At 40.4% G+C, this 19415-nt stretch overlaps 3 protein-coding genes across 3 annotated transcripts; 2 read left to right on the forward strand and 1 right to left on the reverse strand.

Moving 5' to 3' along the window:
* The first annotated feature begins 548 nt into the window (after positions 1–548).
* On the forward strand, positions 549–14817 carry LOC126373083 (ribosome biogenesis protein BOP1 homolog). The gene is made up of 16 exons (XM_050019070.1): positions 549–706; positions 795–908; positions 1097–1174; positions 1295–1709; positions 2585–2747; positions 3025–3166; positions 4057–4239; positions 4791–4946; positions 6803–6970; positions 8203–8377; positions 9271–9489; positions 10484–10587; positions 11339–11512; positions 12487–12632; positions 13866–14015; positions 14639–14817. Exons 1-16 carry the CDS (start codon positions 620–622, stop codon positions 14790–14792), a joined length of 2628 nt encoding a protein of 875 aa, XP_049875027.1. The 5' UTR covers positions 549–619; the 3' UTR covers positions 14793–14817.
* Positions 14818–15630: 813 nt separating this feature from the next.
* LOC126373238 (bolA-like protein 3) lies at positions 15631–16493 on the forward strand. Its single transcript, XM_050019301.1, has 3 exons — positions 15631–15841; positions 15916–16083; positions 16227–16493. Exons 1-3 carry the CDS (start codon positions 15794–15796, stop codon positions 16362–16364), a joined length of 354 nt encoding a protein of 117 aa, XP_049875258.1. The 5' UTR covers positions 15631–15793; the 3' UTR covers positions 16365–16493.
* Positions 16494–16532: 39 nt separating this feature from the next.
* Positions 16533–19233, reverse strand: LOC126373189 (eukaryotic translation initiation factor 3 subunit F). The gene is made up of 6 exons (XM_050019233.1): positions 19074–19233; positions 18680–18826; positions 18150–18373; positions 17482–17607; positions 16880–17032; positions 16533–16765 (listed from the first exon to the last, which is right to left on the reverse strand). The coding sequence occupies exons 1-6, from the start codon at positions 19180–19182 to the stop codon at positions 16691–16693; spliced, it is 834 nt and encodes a 277-aa protein (XP_049875190.1). The 5' UTR covers positions 19183–19233; the 3' UTR covers positions 16533–16690.
* Positions 19234–19415: the final 182 nt, after the last annotated feature.

A 19415-nucleotide genomic window follows, 5' to 3' on the forward strand; every position in this document is an offset into this window, starting at 1 on the left:
TTGCATATGAAACTTAAAAGTTGTCTGTCTAAACAAAAACCCCTATTAAAAAAAAGAAATCGCCTGACGTTACGGAAACCAGGTCAAAATTAAAAGAAAAAAAAAGGCTTTTTGGCGGGAGGCGGGAACGGGACAGTTGCTTTCTTCATTGAATGATCTAAATAATTAATACGAAGTGGTGTTTTGTGGTTAATGATCGCATTAAGTTAGTCGGAAGACATTCGCGAGTGTTATTATATTGGAGTATTCAATAAACAAAGTGTATCTGCCTATTTTCGCTTCGTGTCAGGAAGCCGCTTCATAACTCAAAAGTTTATGCGGACTTTTGAGTTAATTCGTTTGGGGTTCGGAGTAGGAGTCTACTCCGAGGGTGGGGGCTTAGGTTTCATCATCATCACCTTTCATCATTTCATTAATCATCAAGAAAAAAAATACGTCAGACATGGCTGTATGGGCATAGTTCCCTTTGCCTTACCCTTCGGGGAAAACCAAACCAAAAAAAAAAAAAAAAAAAATAAAAGAAAAAAAAAAGACTGTCAAATTGACAGCGGACTTGCGGCTCCGTCACACGTGCTTTTTTCTGTTTTGGAAATGAAAATTGTCCTTTAATTTATTTATAATGCCTCCGTTTCGAGCTGGTTTGCTCAAAAGAAAGATCGAGGATCAGAAACCTAAACAAACAGTGTCTAAAAATGTTTCAGAAGAGGTAATAACGTAATTATGGTGACTTTGTGAACTTCTAGTAACTTTGTAAGAAGCGTGTTTTTTATTTTCTTTATATTTTATGTGTGCAGGAGAATAGTGATGAAGAAACTGAGGAGTTAATAGGAGGAGAGTTAGGCGGTGATGGCGACTCCACGGATTCTGAAGCTGGTGAACCCGAGGAGGCTAGCGACACCGAAAGAGATGTAACGTTTACTTTACCTTTTTAGTTATATCTTTGCATTTCAGCACATTTTTATCGTAGTTTAATTGCTAATTTCCAGTCAGTTCTATGATCAAAACCATGCATACATCACTAAGTTTTAAAAGATAATAAATATTTGTTGATATAACCATGTTAGTTAGGCATTACATTGTATGTTTGGTATTTCAGGGAGTGCTATTTGATGATGATGCAGACTCCACTTTAGGTGATGAGGAGAATGTTGAGGGAGATTCAGACGAATCATCAGTGAGTATAAGGAAACAATATTTTTATTACACATCACTTAAACATGTCTTCCTATGCTTGTGTACTGTATAAGGTATACTCCGGAGCCACTAATGGAATTTCATAAAATGTGTGTTTCAGGAGTTAACAGACTCTGAAGCAGATGATGAATCAGGTAGTGATGAGGAAGATGAAGAAGAAGATGATAGTGATGAAGAAGAAGCAACCGACGAGAGTGGTGAAGAATCAGGAATAGGACAAACACATTCTGGATCTAGTACAGATGAGGTCCAAGAACAGAAACCATCAAAATTAAACAAGAAACAAAAAACAAAACAGAAATTAAAACATAGTAAACAAAATGGAATAAAAGAAGCCTCTAGCGATGACGATGACCAGACACAAGAGAAGTCTGGTCCTAAAACTAGTACTAAAGTTATACAAAAAGAAAAACCAAGTATAGTTAAGAAAAAAAGTAATACAAAATCTAGTATTGATGCATTAGCCGATAAGATTAAAGATACAAGTGTTAATATACAGCCTGTGGAACAGAAAGGTAAGAGATATTTCCTGTACACTGTACTTCTTATAATTAATCTGAATGCATGCCATGCCATAATGTCATTTCAGTTGGTAACATTGTCCTGTAGTAATTAATATTATTCTTTCTTTCATGATGATCAGTTTGAACTAATCATGAACAAACACCTCAGATTATTAAATAACAGTTTACCAGACTTTTAAGACATCCAAATTGCATAATGATTTTATTATAGTTTCTTTAGTAATGGTTTTTGGCTCAATCATAACCCTGACACCAGGGTTGATGAGGCTGGTATTCCACCTCACAACCCACACAATATGAAGAAGATCGAAAAAGCGCAATTTGACATTTGCTCATTTGCAATGTGAAAGTAGCATGGAGAATGCTACACCAACAAGAGTGTGGCTCTTTAATTAGTGATATGATGATATTTGCTCATATAAAAAGAAGAGAAGTAATGGAACATAGCATAGACAGGCTATATACATCCCACTGCTGGGCACAGGCCTCCCCTCAGTTAACCAAAGGGGTAATGGAGCATACTCCACCACACTACTCCGCTGTGTGTTGGCGGAGGTGTATTTTACGGCTAATAGCCAGTACCAGCGGCTTAACGTGCCCTCTGAAGCTTAATCATCTTACTTTTTCGAACTATCAGGTTATTTAAGCCTGCAATGCCCTTGCCAAACAAATGATAGTCTCACAAAGCGATTTCGACAATGTCCCTCATCGGGAATCGAATCTGGACCTCCAGATCATGAGCCCAACACCAACCTGTTGCCTCTGAATTTCTTAATGACCGACACTACTTTCTGACATCCACTTGTATATTCATTCCTAATCTTTTAGGAAACATAATTTATTAATTGTCCAATTATCGTGTACAGATGAATATGAGTCAGGCGACACATCAGACGAGGAAGACCGGCGGAATACCACGGGCGACGTGCCGGCGTGGTGGTACAAGGAGTACCCGCATGTGGGCTACGACCTCGACGGCCGCCGCATCATGAGGCCCGCGCAACGCGACGCTATCGACGATTTCCTCAAGTAAGTCACTTATTATTACCACCAGGGTGGTACAAGGTTCCCACGTGTGCATTAGGGTTGAACGACATCCATCAGCACCTCATCGCACTTTTCTATGCCTCTATCCTCCTCTGTTACGCAGAACCGTCATTTGCTAAAGCGAGAGAGCGCAACCGCACGCGGCATAATCGACCAGGCGATAGAGCCAGGCGGTCGCGCTCACCTAGCAAATTCCTATTTACTCTAGCTGTGATGACTCGATTATAACAAGTAACGTAACTCAAGTATATGTCCACAGACAATGCGAAGACCCGGACTTCTGGCGCACGGTGCGCGACCCGTCCACAGGGCAGGACGTAGTGCTGAGCAAGCAGGACCTCGAGCTGATCGCGCGCATCCGACAGGGACAGGTGCCCAGCGCAGAGCACGATGAGTACCAGGCAATGACTTTTCCTTTTTAATTTTAGAGCAGTAATTATGACCAAGCAGTTATAAAGATTCATAAGAGTTATATGTGCTATGTCTGAGCTTTCAGTTTTGTATGGAATTATAAATCTCGGATTCATTTAGGAGCTCGGTGGCGCAGCGGTAAACGCGCTCGGTCTGCGATTTTTGAAGTTAAGCAACTTTCGCAAAGGCCAGTCATAGGATGGGTAACCACAAAAAAAAAGTTTTCATCTCGAGCTCCTCCGTGCTTCGGAAGGCACGTTAAGCCGTTGGTCCCGGCTGCACTAGCAGTCGTTAAAAACCACCAATCCGCACTGGGCCCGCGTGGTGGTTTAAGACCCGATCTCCCTATCCATCCATAGGGCAGGCCCGTGCCCCAGCAGTGGGGACGTCAATGGGCTGGTGATGATGATGGAATTATAATCACTATCACACTTACAATACAATAACTCTTTATTGCACACAAAAGAAACACAGTACACTTCTATCATGGAACAGATTCTGATGACATTCATCAGAATAATTCGGTGCATAATTGCACTGAGATTTTAAAATTTACAAAATTGTAAATCACAAGTTGTAAATTGTGACAGCACGTCCGAAAAGATTTTATTGAGCGTTATCCTTAACTTTGTATTCTACATAACATAAGCTCACGCCTATATCCCAATTGGGGTAGTCAGAGGTACACCGAAAGTAAGATGAACTAAGTTTACTTATTTATACTCTTAAAATTACTGTCCCCAATCCGAGTGTGCTACTCATCTCATGTTACCAACTTTTTTGGAACGCAATAAATGATATGATTTTGAGTACCCACACTTCATCAAGGCTGTATTCACACAATACAAAAAATAAACTAATCCATGTTACCCTCCCGCAGCCGTGGGTGGAGTGGTTCTCCCGCGAAGTGCTGGCGACCCCGCTGCGCGCGTTCCCTGAACACAAGCGGTCGTTCCTGCCGTCGCGCTCGGAGCAGCAACAGATATCTCGCATAGTGCACGCGCTCAAGATGGGCTGGACCAAGACACGGAAGCAGATCGCCGATGAGCGACGGAAGAAGCGGGTGAGTCGATTGACAGAAAGAGAAGAACATATCCTCGCCTTATATGGTGATATTTAGAGCATTGGTCGTGTACATAGGGTTGCCAGGTGTATGTTTGGCTTTTTCCTGTCGTGACCAGCTAGATATTTGCGTGTTAGGCTTGTCCGGCCTTTGTGAGACTTTTTGTTAGAGTGGCGGTCCCTACGACGACGGGCCGGGTGAGGTCCCGGGCGGTCACAGGCGAGCGCAGAGCGAACTGTGTGTGACTACACATACCTTTTTTCATCAGTCCAGCTGCAAAAATAGTATGTTTAGCTATTAAAAAAACATGTTCGGTTTTTAGGGCAAATTGTCAGGCCTTATGTAGCGACGAGTCCGTCCTTTGTATTTTAGGGTGTGGCAATCCTACGTGGCAAACTCACGCCTATTTCCTACCGGGAAACGCGTGCATGAGCCATGTCCAGGGCTTTTGGCAGCTCAACAATAACCCTGACACCACCATTGCTAAAGTTGGTCATCCACCTCAAAACCCACACGATAGAAGAAGAAGAATAATTAATTTTTCGGTACAGGAGAAGTTGTTCTACAACCTGTGGGGCTCGACAACAGCAGAGGAAGAGGAAAAGCTGCGTGGCATCCACAAGCACATCCCGGCACCGAAGCGGCCTCCCCCCGGACACGCTGAGAGCTACAACCCGCCGCCAGAGTACCTGCTCGACAAGATGGAGGTCAGTACTACCCATTATTATTATTTATTAAGTACACTAGCGGCATAAGCTGATGCGTGTACGTCACTGCACTTGGGTTTTTGTTTTTTATAATGTTCGTCAAGTCTATTCTTAAATGAGTTCACTGATGGTGCACTGATCACTGACTCTGGAAGCTTATTCCATGAGTCCACTACGCGGTTGGGAAGCCATTACCTGCCCTCGCGGCCGGGTACCACCAGGGGCCTGTTTAATAAAACTTACAATTGTAAATTACAACTACAATTTGATGTTCATTGCGTAGCTAATATGAAACTGCAAAATATTCGTGATCACACACTCCGCAATGTACATCAAATTGTCATTGTAATTTACAATTGTAAGTTTTATTAAACAGGCCCCAGAACACAGCGAATGCTATCTAGACGTAGATAGACGGATGTTGGTTGAAGCTCTCGATATAATAGGCTACTTGACAACCTAGTCAAATAACATACTTTTTACGAAATGTCAAACTTTTCTTTGCAGTTTGTATGGGAATACTGTCCTGTGACGTCATCAATAAAAGCGGTCAAACGTCGTACTCATTGTTAATTAATTCATAAATAAAATTCTAAAATAAATCGAAATGTAAATGAGATTGATTTTTCGATCATGTTAGACTGGCTTCTATTTCTAGATTAAAAATGAAAAATGTTAGATTGACCTTCAACAAGTTTATCCAAGATAATTACGTTGAATAAATGATTCTGATTTCTAACAAATCACAAACATCGGTAACTATTGTTATAAATAATACAATCTTACGTTGAGCTTAAATAACAAATTAATATAGGATAAACGAGTTTAATGAAGTATAAAATATGTCACCTTCCGATATGACGTAAATTCAAAAATGTTACATTGACAAATTGAATTGAAAAATGTTAAAAAAGTTTATTTAGGTAAAACCTACGACACACATATACATTTACAATATTAAAACATAGACACATTAATATTTAGTTGGAAAACAAAAAGGTATACGGGTGCCGCAGCTCACCAAAAAAGGCCAAGGTTCAGTGAAAATTTACCCAACAAGTTTATCCATGATTACTGTAGTGTATTGATATTGCTATCCTTGTCTCGGGCGCATACGTCATCTGAATACAGAGCAAGACAAAGAATCAGTCAATGCAGGACGGTCTGCCTGTACAGAGTGATGGTGTGTTGGCGAGCCAAATCATGGCAGTATATTCAAATTCAAAAATATCTTTATTCAGTAGGTAACATAGTTACACTTTGAATCGTCAATTTTTACATAACGAACGTTTCATCCGCCTAAAACTACTGCAGCTTCTCACAACCTGTATAGCCGGGGAAAAGAAGCTGCAAGAAAAACCTCGGCACAGGGCCCTAGACGTTCTTTAAAAAAATAAAAATAAACATAAAATATTGTACATAGGTGCTAATTCCTGTAAATACCATCTAATTTTATTATAAGTTATATCTGTCATTTTCTTATCCGCCGAAAAGGAAAGGGACGGGTAATCGACAAGCATAAAATTTATGGAACACACGTCAATTTAAAGCACAAATCTAAACCAACCGTCTAAAAATTTTACCATGTCAATAACCCGACACAGTTAAGTAGACAGCACGTCAAACGGATTGCATACCAGCGACGTACCGTTTGATTCGCCCGGGTTATTCATTCATTTACTCATTCTTCCTAAAATTAAGAGCTGTGAATCATCCGTCCCTTTCCTTTTCGACGGATATGAAAATGACGGATATAACTTAAAATAAAATTAGGCGGTGTCTGCAGGAATCGGGGCCAGTGTGTATATAAAAGGTGTACTCTACAATTACATTGAATAAATGATTTCGTGTTCCAGCTGAAAGAGTGGAACAAGCTATCGGAGACCCCGTGGAAGCGAAAGTACACGTTCCTGCCCACCAAGTACGGCAGCCTGCGCGCGGTGCCCGCCTACGAGCGGTACACGCGCGAGCGCTTCCTGCGCTGCCTCGACCTCTACCTCGCGCCGCGGGCCATCAAGATGAGGGTCAGCCTTACAATAGCTTCTCTCTCTCTTTATTTAAGAGCTGCGCTCCTGTCGGTGGAGTAATCGCCTTCATTACTCCATAGACAGGGCGTGTAGAACGGTGGTTGCCCCAATCGCCTTCCGTTCCGCAGTACACCGACCAATTTCTCAATCGATGATGTTCTAGCTAGAGCCCTACCAGAATCCATTTCCTCGGCCTCCAACCAGTACTGATACCGCTGCTGCCCGGCATCAGGGGTGCGCTTTTGAAGTAGCGGCGCCTACTCGCTACGTCACAATATCTTCATAGAACCTAAGTACCATTTTATAGGTTAGGCCGTCCCAGTGAGCTACCCACTATGTTCTGCTAATCCTGTCGCTGTTTGGTCGGGGACTGCTTATTTTTATATTCGCAGCTAACCATCATATCTGATGGCCGTTCCACTATCCGCCACCTGTGGACCCCGTAGATGGCCTACAGCTCAGCCTACTACAATAGCTTCACTATCCTTTAATCCTTCACTATACGCGCTCCTACTACCCAAACTCATCAACTATACCCGTAGTATTATTAAAAGTAACTAAGCTATTTACCATTACTGCGACCTCTATGTTAGTGACACCGTAACGAATACTGAGGGGGATGATTCAGTTCATGATTCTGAGTTGATATCAAGTGGAATTTCCTGTCGGAAGATTCATTAAAATTTTAGTGTTTTTTTGTTAATATTTTTAGTTCCAAACTTTTGCGACGGAAAATTCCACTTGATATCAACTCAGAATCATGGACTGAATCATCCCCCATAGTTTTCGTTACGATGTGAACTTGATTTTTGAATTTTGTTAGCTAGTCCGAAAGAGATGTGCTATTCTAATCAAGTTACAACTAAAGAACCACAGAGAGATTGTTTACTTCTTCGTTTACCTATATCAAATGGAAAATATAAAGAAAATAATAGGGATCTGACCTTTGCCATTATGGACTGTCTGTAGAGTATATTCTGATTTACTCTACACTCTCTGGAGTGAGGGTTTTCTAAATTGTCGGTTATTATTAATAAGTTATGGATTTTCCTACCTTGTTTCTTAGGCGACGCCCTGAGTTGAGCTTTGCGTCTAACTAAGCTCCCTCCAGCCTGTCGTCTTAATTTTTTTAGCTCCCCATTTGTCCGGCCAAGTAGTTAATACTATCTGAGGCAAACCTAAAATAAGCCAGAGACAAAAAAACCTAATAGTAAAATTCACTTCTCCAGCTGACAATAACCCCAGAGGACCTAGTACCGAAGCTGCCTTCGCCTCGAGACCTACAACCGTTCCCGACGGCAGAAGCTCTCTGCTTCAAGGGTCACGCGGGGCTGGTGCGCAGCGTGGACTTCGACCCCAGCGGGCAGTACATCGTGTCTGCGGGCGATGACGGGTTTGTTAAAGGTACGTACAGTCATGAGCAATATAATGTACCCACTTTGGGACTCTGTCGCACTAACATATTTGACATTTAGTGAGACTTACAGTTCAATTTGTCAAAAAAGTTAATGTGACATGGTACCAAATTGTATACTTAATGCTCGTGACCATACTTACACACCTATTTTTGACTTATTAATTTATCTTAAATGATTCTCACGTGCTCAACGGTGAAGGAAAACATCGTGAGGAAACCCACATTCCCGAGAAATGCATTTTCGGAGGTATGTGACCTAACCTGTATTGGGAAGGTCAGACAAGCAGTTGCTTCTGTAAAAAACCGGACCTGTCAAATCTTCAGGTTAGGTAAGCGGATCCTGTGAAAAACGGGATAATGCTAAATGATGATGAATTTATCTAAAGTGCAGTTTTCACTAACACAGTTAGCTCGACCATTATATACGGCGATACGGTTCACTACCTATCACGTTTAACAGAAAACTCGGTGAGGTGTGGATACTTAGTTCATCTTGCGATGGATGAACATCTGAGTACTGGGGGGTTAAAAATGCCACATCGAAGCAATCCATCTAAGAAAGCAATATTGCTATTTGACATTTGTTTGCATTGCGCACTTACTTTTATATGCGCATATGTATATGAATTGCTTCGATGTCTATAATGATCGAGGCAACTGTGTTAGTGAAAACTGCACTTAGATAAATTAATAACTCATTGGTACAAGTCCGGTACCGGAGTTTGAACCGTAAGCCGTTTAATCACAGTACCACCTATCTCTTACCTTAATAAATCGGTTTCGTCAAAAAAGAAATCAAAATCAAATCATTTTTTTTTGCGAGAGCACATAAAATACAAAAAAATATAAAAAAACACAATGCCGATAACTATCTCCACAGTATGGGAAACAAGCACTGGCCGTTGTCTTCGAAGCATCGACCTGAAGGAAAGCGTAGCGCGGGTGGCGTGGACCCCGGCTACAGGGCTGAGCCTGATAGCGGCGGCCGCCGGGAACAAGCTGCTGTTCCTCAACCCGGGGTCAGACATCGGCTGCCACAAGGTCGCCGAGAGGACGGACGAGCTGTTGGAAGAACCACCGCCCTCGCATGATGTTGTCAGTAAGTATTGAAGGTTTAAAACCATTCGCACTTTGAATGCATTTTCATAAAGATAAAGATTTTTTATGTGTATAGATTTAGGTGCAGTTATAAATAATAGTTGCAGTCTTCTTCTATCGTGTGGGTTGTGAGGTGAATTACCAACCCCATCAACCCTGGTGTCAGGGTTACTATTGAGCCGCCATAAGTCCCTGACATGACTCATGTAACGACTACGTACTTACATCAGTAAGTAATAACCGGTATCATCTTACTTTTGGACAATCAGGTGATCAGCCTGTAATGTCCTAACCAAACTAGGGATCACAAAGTGTTTTTTTGTGATTTGTTCCCACCGGGATTCAAACTCGGGACCTCCGGATCGTGAGTACAACGCTCAACCACTGGACCAGGGAGGCCGTCATTGTTGTAGTAGTAGTCGAGATAGTTGCAAATTACGTTTCAATTTTTTTTTCCTTTGCAGGCATGAAATAACATTAAATGTACAAGTAACATAACATATGAATTCGATCCGTATGTATACGTATGAACATTGATCTGTGAAGACTAACTGGCGCCCAGTTTTTTTTACGTGTCTTATTGTAGATTTGCAAGAGAAATGGGGGGCGTATAGGGCTCTCACCCAGAACAAAATTTGACGCCTGAAGACGCTTGAGGGTGCTCAGTTGGGCGCAGTCTCAGGGCGTCCTCTGAGAGGATTATATTTCAAATAATTAATCGACCCTAGTGGGCCGATAGCGATAAGCTTTGAATAAGGGAAATCATAGACCACGCCGCGAGGTCGATATCGGGGTCCTAAAGTGTTTGTTGTCGCGAGCTGATTGGCCGGATCGTATATTACATCCTTCTCGCACCCAGTATGCATACTCATATTGTTCTTTAAATTAAATTTATCACAACATATTACAATATAACAAACAGTGGTAGGTTTTGCTCACATATTTCACAACAACCCTAGGCCCTGTGATTAAAGCTAGTACATTAATATTTCCAGTGGACGAGCGCACGTCGGCGGTGGCGCAGTGGCAGCGCGTGACGCCCGAGGACTGGGCGCGGGGCGTGCGCATACAGGTGCACCACTTCCGACCCGTCACACATGTAAGCACTAGGTTTTAGTGGCATCGTAACGAAAACTTTGAGGGACGATTTTGTGGGATTTTTAAAAATACTTTCAGTTTCATACTTTTGCGACGGAAAATTCCACTTGATATCATGGTTTGAATCATCCCCTTAGTGTTCGTTATGATGTCACTAACAGCCTGTATAACCTACAGCCACGCGCATTGGCCCCGATTCCAGCATATGCCTCCTAATTTTATCTTAAGTTATACCTGTCATTTTCTTATCCGCCCAATTGGAAAGGGACGGATGATTGACAACTGTTTGAAATTTTATAGTATAGGCATTTCTCTCTTCAATCCGTTTAACGTATGCTATCAATTTAATTGTCAGGTTATTTATTGGCCAATATAAAATTTTGGAAAAGTTTTTTAAACTTCTGCTTAAAATTGATGTGTTCCATAAATGTTATGCCTGTCGATTACCCGTCCCTTTCCTTTTCGGCGGATAAGAAAATGACAGGTATGACTTAAAATAAAATTAGATGGTTTCTACAGGAATTAGCGTCATTGTCAAAGTTTTATTACTAGTTATTTTCATAGCTGGCTACAGTTTCGTAACCAGCTATGAAACAATGAATGTTCGTTTATGGATATGTTTTAATTTACTACCATAATGGTGCTGGTTCCTGTAGACACCATCTAATTTCATTTTGAAGTTACCTACATTTTTTTGTATCGGTGCTTATCGAAAGTAATTAGCACTTGTGTATGAACGTATATTCCCTTAGGTGGCGTGGCACGCGCGCGGCGACTACGTGTGCGTGACGCTGGCGGACGCGGCGGCGCGGGCCGTGCTGGTGCACCAGGTGTCGCGGCGCCGCTCGCAGCTGCCCTTCACGCGCAGCAAGGGGCTCGTGCAGTGCGCGCTCTTCCACCCCATACGGCCGCTGCTGTTTGTTGCCGTGAGTCCCATCGAACACTCATAATTGAGGGACAAATTTCGTACTGTTTGACATGAACCGTCTTCACAAATCAAGATAACGCAGGCAAAAGATAATCCCATACATCCTGCCTGTCAGTTGCGGTGCATTGTTTTTTTTTTTTTTTTACACACACGATACAAGAGATTGTATCGTGTACCACCATCTCCTTGACACGTAACCTGCTTAGCACCGTAAGCGCGCGACTCTTTCTTGCCTCGAAATACGTCACCCGTCACTCTCTCACAGTACTGCACAGAAAGAGACAGATGATCTCTGTCGAGGCGAGAACGAGTCGCGTGCTTACGGCGCTAGGCCCGCTGAAGTCTAAGTATAGAACGGCAACTCTCCGCTCCCCACCAGCATCTGAGCCTTTATTTTAGTACCTTACTCCTCGGTCTTACTTTAGTCTTCAATCGTATGGGCGTCAGACGGCACACACACAGATGCACGTGTATGATAACGTCAATGTGTAGTGTCTGTGTAAAACGAGGTGTTTTGTATGAAGTGTCCGGGGTGTGCTGAAGTCTTGACCTATTCATCTACGTCGATATAATGTCGTACCTGGAAGTGGGAGTATATACCAGGAATGTTAGGGAGCTCGGTAACCGAATCCGAAATAAAAATTTCGGATAATAACGGATAGGAGCGGAACCTAATTGTGACACGTTATGACAAAGTGTTGTGATCGGCTGGCCGCTGCCAGTGCCGACACACAAGCCTCGCTCATTGCTCAACTTGTCGTTATAACTATTGTCTTTTACTTACTTTGAAATTCCTTAAAAAAATAATATCCGTAACCGAAATTATCCGAAACTAACGGATAGTCCAAAACAATTTATTATCCGTATCCGAAATTTCATATCCATAACATCCCTGGTATATACACATCTGCCTACACCTTCGGGCTTATATGTGTTTTTTTTATGTTACTAATCCCTGTTACCCCCGTACAGACGCAGCGCGTGGTCCGCGTGTACGACCTGGTGAAGCAGTCGCTGATCCGCAAGCTGCTGACGGGCGCGCAGTGGATCAGCTCGCTCGCTGTCCACCCCGCTGGGGACAACCTGCTCGTCGCCTCCTACGACCGCAAGTGCATGTGGTGAGTGATCACAATAAGACTACTGTAGTATGCGAATAACTGGGAGCTAAAAATGCCGTTTTTAAGCAAACCATCTCATCATGTTCCTAGCGTTATCCCGTTTTCACGGGTCCGCTTACCTGCAGATTTGACAGAGCCGGTTTTTGCAGAAACAACTGCCTATCAGGGAGGTTAAAATGACCACATTGAAGCAATTCATCTAAAAAAGGAAAATTGCGTTTTGACATTTGTTTGCATTGCGCACTGACTTTTATATGCGCAAATGTCAAATTGCAATATTGCTTTTTTAGATGAATCGTTTCGATGTGGCCATTTTAACCTCCCTGATCTTCCAATTCGCGAAGAGAAATCAAGTTCAATACAGGTTCGTTTAGATCACATACCGCCGAAACACACTTCTCGGTTATGTAGGTACTTTTAAGCAATTAATCTAAAAAGCAATACTTGACATTTGTGTATATTTATTTTATGTTAGATATTTGCGCATACAACGTCAAGAAATATCAATATTGACATTTCTCGGTGGCCTTTTCACCCCCCAAGTGGTGCAATACAATAGAAATGCGACAAAAATATACTAAGTGATAGTATCCTCTCCAACAAGATGGACTGTCGGCAATTGAGTAGTTGGGTGGTCAAATGAGTTACTTTTTACTAGACATCAAAACAAGAAATTTATTTGAATGAAAGCGTCATAAATAAAATCTATCGTCTAGATCTATAGTTATTATTTGACTGTTAATCTTCCTAAGAAAATAAAATAAATAAATAAATAAATAAAATACCGAACTTATTGCTTTTTTTTTGGTTTTCCCCGAAGGGTAAGGCAAAGGGAACTATGCCCATACAGCCATGTCTTACGTATTTTTTTTCTTTATGATTAATGAAATGATGAAAGGTGATGATGATGAAACCTAAGCCCCCACCCTCGAATTAACTCAAAAGTCCGCATAAACTTTTGAGCTATGAAGCGGCTTCCCGGCACGAAGCGAAAATAGGCAGATACACTTTGTTCATTGAATACTCCACCGAACTTATTGCTTCGTTTTTCTTAATTTAAAATTAGTAAATAAATAAAAAATGTTTTTTATTTGTTTTCTTTTTCATAATTTATTTTTGACCTAGGAAACTACCCAATTCAGCCTCATATTAAACAAGTAGTCTTCTCGTGACAGCCGAATAAAGAACTACAAATACATAGATCCTGCATGTAATGTACACCTCTGCACACAGGTTCGACCTGGAGCTGTCGTCCAAGCCGTACCAGACGCTCCGCCTGCACGGCAGCGCGGTCCGCGCCGTCACCTTCCACAAGCGCTACCCGCTGTTCGCCACGGCTGGCGACGACCACAACATCGTCGTCTCACACGGAATGGTCTACAAGTAAGTAGTACGGTCACGAGCATTAATATGTATACACTTTGGTACCATGTCACATTAACTTTTTTGATAAATTGAACTGTAAGTCTCATTAAATGTCTAATATATTAGTGCGACAGAGTCCTAAAATGGGTACCTACATTATATTGCTCATGACTGTACAATACGAAGTAAACATGTTGCTAAGATGGGTAGTTCTTCGAACACCGGAAGCATTACTGTGAACGCAAAAATAAGAAAGAATGAAAAATATTTATTTCCCCACCCAAAAACATTATACATGACAATTTACTAGAAATATCTCAGAATCTTTTTGCAAATATCAGTTAGAACTTATATATGTCGCCAATTTACGTAAGGTCTTAACTGTATATTTGCAAAAAGACCAAACATTCTGGGTATTTTTGTGTTAACGGTAATGAGAGAGACAAGAGATATCTTTTGGACAGTTCGCGTTAAATACGCCGACAGTGAAACAAAAACAGTCAAACTGCTTGTTTAATTACCTCTCTTGCTGTGTTAATTATCTTGAACGTCACCTATCTTACAAGGCTCTGGCCCTTGGTTTTATAAATATAACTCCAATTTCTTTATAATTGAGTACTTACCTACTTTTCTGTTCACAGCGATCTACTACAGAACCCTCTAATAGTCCCCCTGAAGCAGCTGCGTGGTCCAGAGAAGCGCGCGGAGCTGTGCGTCACAGACGTCCGCTTCCACCCCATACAGCCATGGCTACTCGCTGCCGGCGCAGACAGCACTATACGTCTTTACTCATAAATAAATACCATGTACAGATACTGTTTGTTGTTGTTTTATTTCATACTTGTCGTTATTATCACTTTTGTAAGTGTTAAAGCAGCAGCGCATTTTATTATTACACTTTAAAGTGAATACAATTAGTCACTTATAATTAAAATTACAATTAATTAAAATATTTCAACTTATTGCAAAAACAATGTACGTCATTATTGTTATTAATACTTTGTTAAGTTCGAAATACAATATTTTTACATCAATTTCGGTTAAAACAAAGCTGTAGTATGAAAGTCAATAAGGGCCTGCACCTACTTATAAATATATACCTACCAAATACCTACTTATTATAAGCCCCATTAACTGCACTGACGACTTCTCTTCCGGAGCCATGTGGAACTGACTACCCCATTATGGGTACTGTGCGTTGCCTCTCTATTTCATTGATTTCAAAATACTTTATTCCAAAACCGTGAAACAAATACTTAAAATAATAGGGTCGCGCTTGCGTAATATTTTAAAGATCGATGGAATATTAAATCGATCGATCATCCAATATCGAAAAGTTTTATGTAGCCGAATCATAACTCATTCGATTGTACGAATCAACAAAAAATTGCATATTGAATTTATTGCAGTATGCTATATTACTACAGTGTTATTGTCTCGTGGAGATCCTTGGGGGAGGCCTATGCCCAGCTGTGGGCGTCATACGGCTGATGATGATGATGATGATTGTCTCAGAACAATAACTAAAGCAGTTATTGTATAATATTATACCTACATTGATATAATAATTCCACAAAAGTAGTAGTAGTTGACCAACTTGAAATCGATATTCCATCTCAATCGAGAGACCTGTCAAAATACTTTTTTTTAATTATAGGTTATGTTACAAAAATTAAGATGTGATTGAAATAAATTGTAAAAAAATACAAAAAGGAGCTCGGGAGGTGTATTAGCAAGTTCACATAGTAATATAGTTTACCATAAGACTTAATAAAGTTACCTCAATTCGTTTTATAATGTTTCGACAGTTTATAAAAGCACTAGGGCCTGTTAGAAACAGATGGGTAAGTAGCGCTTTAAAATTACTCCTGGGGCTTCGCGGACGTAACCTACGAGTGTATAATTAATTTATCAACAGGCCCGAGCTGTCGCTAGCGCAGGGGGAGAGGCTAGTGGAACGAATGCTTTTAAAAACAATTGCAAGTCCAAGGAACAACAACTAACCGACACCCTGCGACGTGCGCTACCCGGTATCACTTATATTAGTGTAACTGACGTCTCCGGAGGCTGTGGAGCTATGTTCGAGGTAATGCTCTGAACCATTTATTTAAAATGATTTTCAATCAATAGTTAACAGTAGGTCATGGAAGACTAGTCTTCTGTCTTTGAGTATTGATAGTGTCATTCTTATACACATTCATTTGTCAGATATAACTTTTTGTGTTACAGATCAATGTAGAAGCATCAGAATTCACAGGACTCTCACGGGTTAAGCAACACCGACTAGTCACAGATACTCTGAAAACTGAGATATCAGAGATGCATGGCATCCGCATACATACCACACCATCTCAAACAGACAAATGATACTAGTTATATAATTTGTTATTAGTTACTTTATTTCCGTTTGTATAGTTATTACCTGTTGATATTCTGTTAAGTATGATGCAGTAGGACACAAAATACTTTACTGCTATAAATATAGTTTTACATTGACATTTGTTTTTCTTCTTACGTAAAACAAAACTACATTAGTGGGTTTGTAACCGTTTTATTTGATGGAATCTCCGATTACAATAAGCACTTATCCTTTAATGCTTTATTTAGGTTGAGACAATGTTGCACAATATTGTTTTTGGTGAAATACAAACTGTTACGGGAATAGTAAAACCGAAATAAAATATAAGTTATCGTCACTGAGATGTCAGAAGTGTTAGTTTTTCGTTCAGCTGCAGTTGGGTCTTGATGAGTTGGGCCAATGTTACCACCTGGGAAAAAAAAAGATATTGAAGTAAAACATTTGACAGTGACAAATTGTGTGGGGTTATGGGACATTAGTCTTTCAGTTGAGTATGGTATATTGGGTGGTCTGTGGGACTAACCATAAGCAAATCCTTGACGCCAGAAGCAAAGGCGTCTGCGAAGGTCTCTGCCGACAGGTTGGGTAGTGAGTTGACCAGCTCTAGCAGTTGCCGGCCAGCTTCATTGTTGGGTTGTACTTTCTCAGCTAGCACATCTTCTACATATTGCAGTACCTATGGTAATATAAAAAAAAATAAAGATTTCAATAATAACAGGTTAGCTTCCCTAAAAACTCATTGTTCTCCCTTCAAATAAGAATACATAACTATTATACTTTATTTTACTCAAGTAATAAAAATTAAAACCTTAATAACATTCTAATTGGTCATCCTTCTAAGCTCATCATACCTAATTACTTTCATAGATAAAGAAGCAGAGTCTATACTCTAGTACTGTTACAAACAAGTAAACATTTTTCATGCAGACCATGTGATTAAAAAGACCAATAGCCAAAAGCAATATTGCAACTTGACATTTGTGCATATAAAACTAAATGTACAATGTGGCCTTTTTAACCCCCCTGGTCATTGTCAATAAATGCAATAGATTACGAACATTATAAGTACAAACAATGCAAATATGTTGTCAAAATAAAATAATAGGAGGGAGCATAATGCAATACCTGTTCAAGCAAGGTGGAGAGTTTTGAAGCGGCTTCAGCAACCTGCGCGAGGTCAGACGCCGGCTGCACCTGCCGCGAGCGCCCCTGTGGGCCCATGGTCTTCTGGCACAGTTGGAGCCCTACAATCTGTAACAGAACATTAATAGTACCAATTTTGTCAAACCGATCTCTCTCAAAAATTTCAACAATAAACTAAACAAAATATGTTTACAAGTTCAGAGTTCTAAGATAATATTTTTGAAAATAATGAGATTACCAAGCTTCCTAATTTTATTTTAAGTTACACTATCACTTCCACCACCATAATGGATGGTAATTGGTAGATTAAAAATGTATGGAACACATCAATTTTAGGCAGAAATCTAAAACAATTTATAAATTTTATGTTGACGAATGTTGAGGTTATAACCCAACAATTAATTAAGTTGACACCGCAAATGGCTCATATACCAGCAATGCCCATACAGCAGATGCCTATATGATTAGTCTGGGATATCCTTTTATTCACTTATTTATTTTAAATTTAACAGTTGTCAATCTTCTGTCTGTTTCCTTTTTGGCAAGTACAACTTAAAATAAAATCAGGAGGTCTCTGGGAATCAGCCCCAATGCTTCTGTTTACTTAAATAAAATGTACAAATACTAATCTTGTACAACAATAATCTCACCTCGGGTTCGTAGCTGGTGAGATCAACAGGGATAGGTGTGAACATGCATCCCTGTTTGCCACGAGGCACTCCGAGGGCAACACACACATACGCACGGAGACCCATGCGGGCACCCTGCAGGGATGTGTCCAGCGTCACATGAACCGGCTCACGGCACTCACGTGCATAGTACTCATGGATCACGGAGGAATGGTTAGTAACCTCATTGCCAGTTGCCCACCAGCCTGAAGAATAAACAGTAAATATTTATTTATGTGTTAGTAAATATACACTTAGGCTATATTTAAGTAATGTGTTACAAGATGACTGATTAGTTTGTTGATTCAAATATAAATCATGGAACTACAGACTTGCGGAGTTTTATGTCAACTTCAAATAGTATTTGTATATTCTAGTAATAACACATATAGGTACATCTCTATTTTGTTAAAATTAGGAAAACACCATGATATTTTTTAATTATAATGTTTGAAACCCATTGAAAAACATGAAAGTTCCCTGTCCTAGTTCATGATGTTATAGTAACTTACCAATAATGCTCTCTGATGCATTAACGCGTCTGTTGAGTTCATACACGTCCATGGCATAGTTGAGCTCGGCCTCCACCTGGTCGGCATGTTCCTTGTGTGGCACGCAGAAGCAGTTAGTCACTTCCACCACTCCCTTATCCGCAGTTCCTATGACACCAAAACATAACCTCTAACATCTGACTAATACACAAGAAAACACTCTATACATGAAACATTGCACTTGTCATGAAACTATTTAGCATGAAGACACTTCAAGTTATTTAAAAGGTTCAAATAATAGCGTAATTATGTAAAGAACAGCGAAAAACACGTAAGATAAACCACATGACGTCGGCAAGAAAACTGTCGTGATACAGTCAAAACGTGGTTGATAGATTAATAACTAATTATTTACCCAGTAAAGTCCCGATAACTCGGTGGGAATCTGCATTTCGGCGCTCATAAGCGTCTACTATTTGAAATAAAACAACGGGGTGAACCTTGACAACTAAATTGAGCGCCATTTTGGCAATTTGTGAAAGAAAGTGGCTGTGTTGCCAATTTATAATTAAAAATAAGTCTCATTACATTTTCAGGGTTTCACCTATCGGATATTGAGCTAAATTCCAATAAATAAAAATAAGAACTGCTAGCAGCAGATTTATAAGCAATAGATAGAGCAACACGGACATCCGCGGACCGGAGAAGCAATAGCATGAATAGTATAAAATTATGCGTGCTTTTGACTAATAAGAAG

Source organism: Pectinophora gossypiella, chromosome 15 (assembly GCF_024362695.1).
Source record: "Pectinophora gossypiella chromosome 15, ilPecGoss1.1, whole genome shotgun sequence".
In the NCBI taxonomy this organism is placed as follows: Eukaryota; Metazoa; Arthropoda; class Insecta; order Lepidoptera; family Gelechiidae; genus Pectinophora; species Pectinophora gossypiella.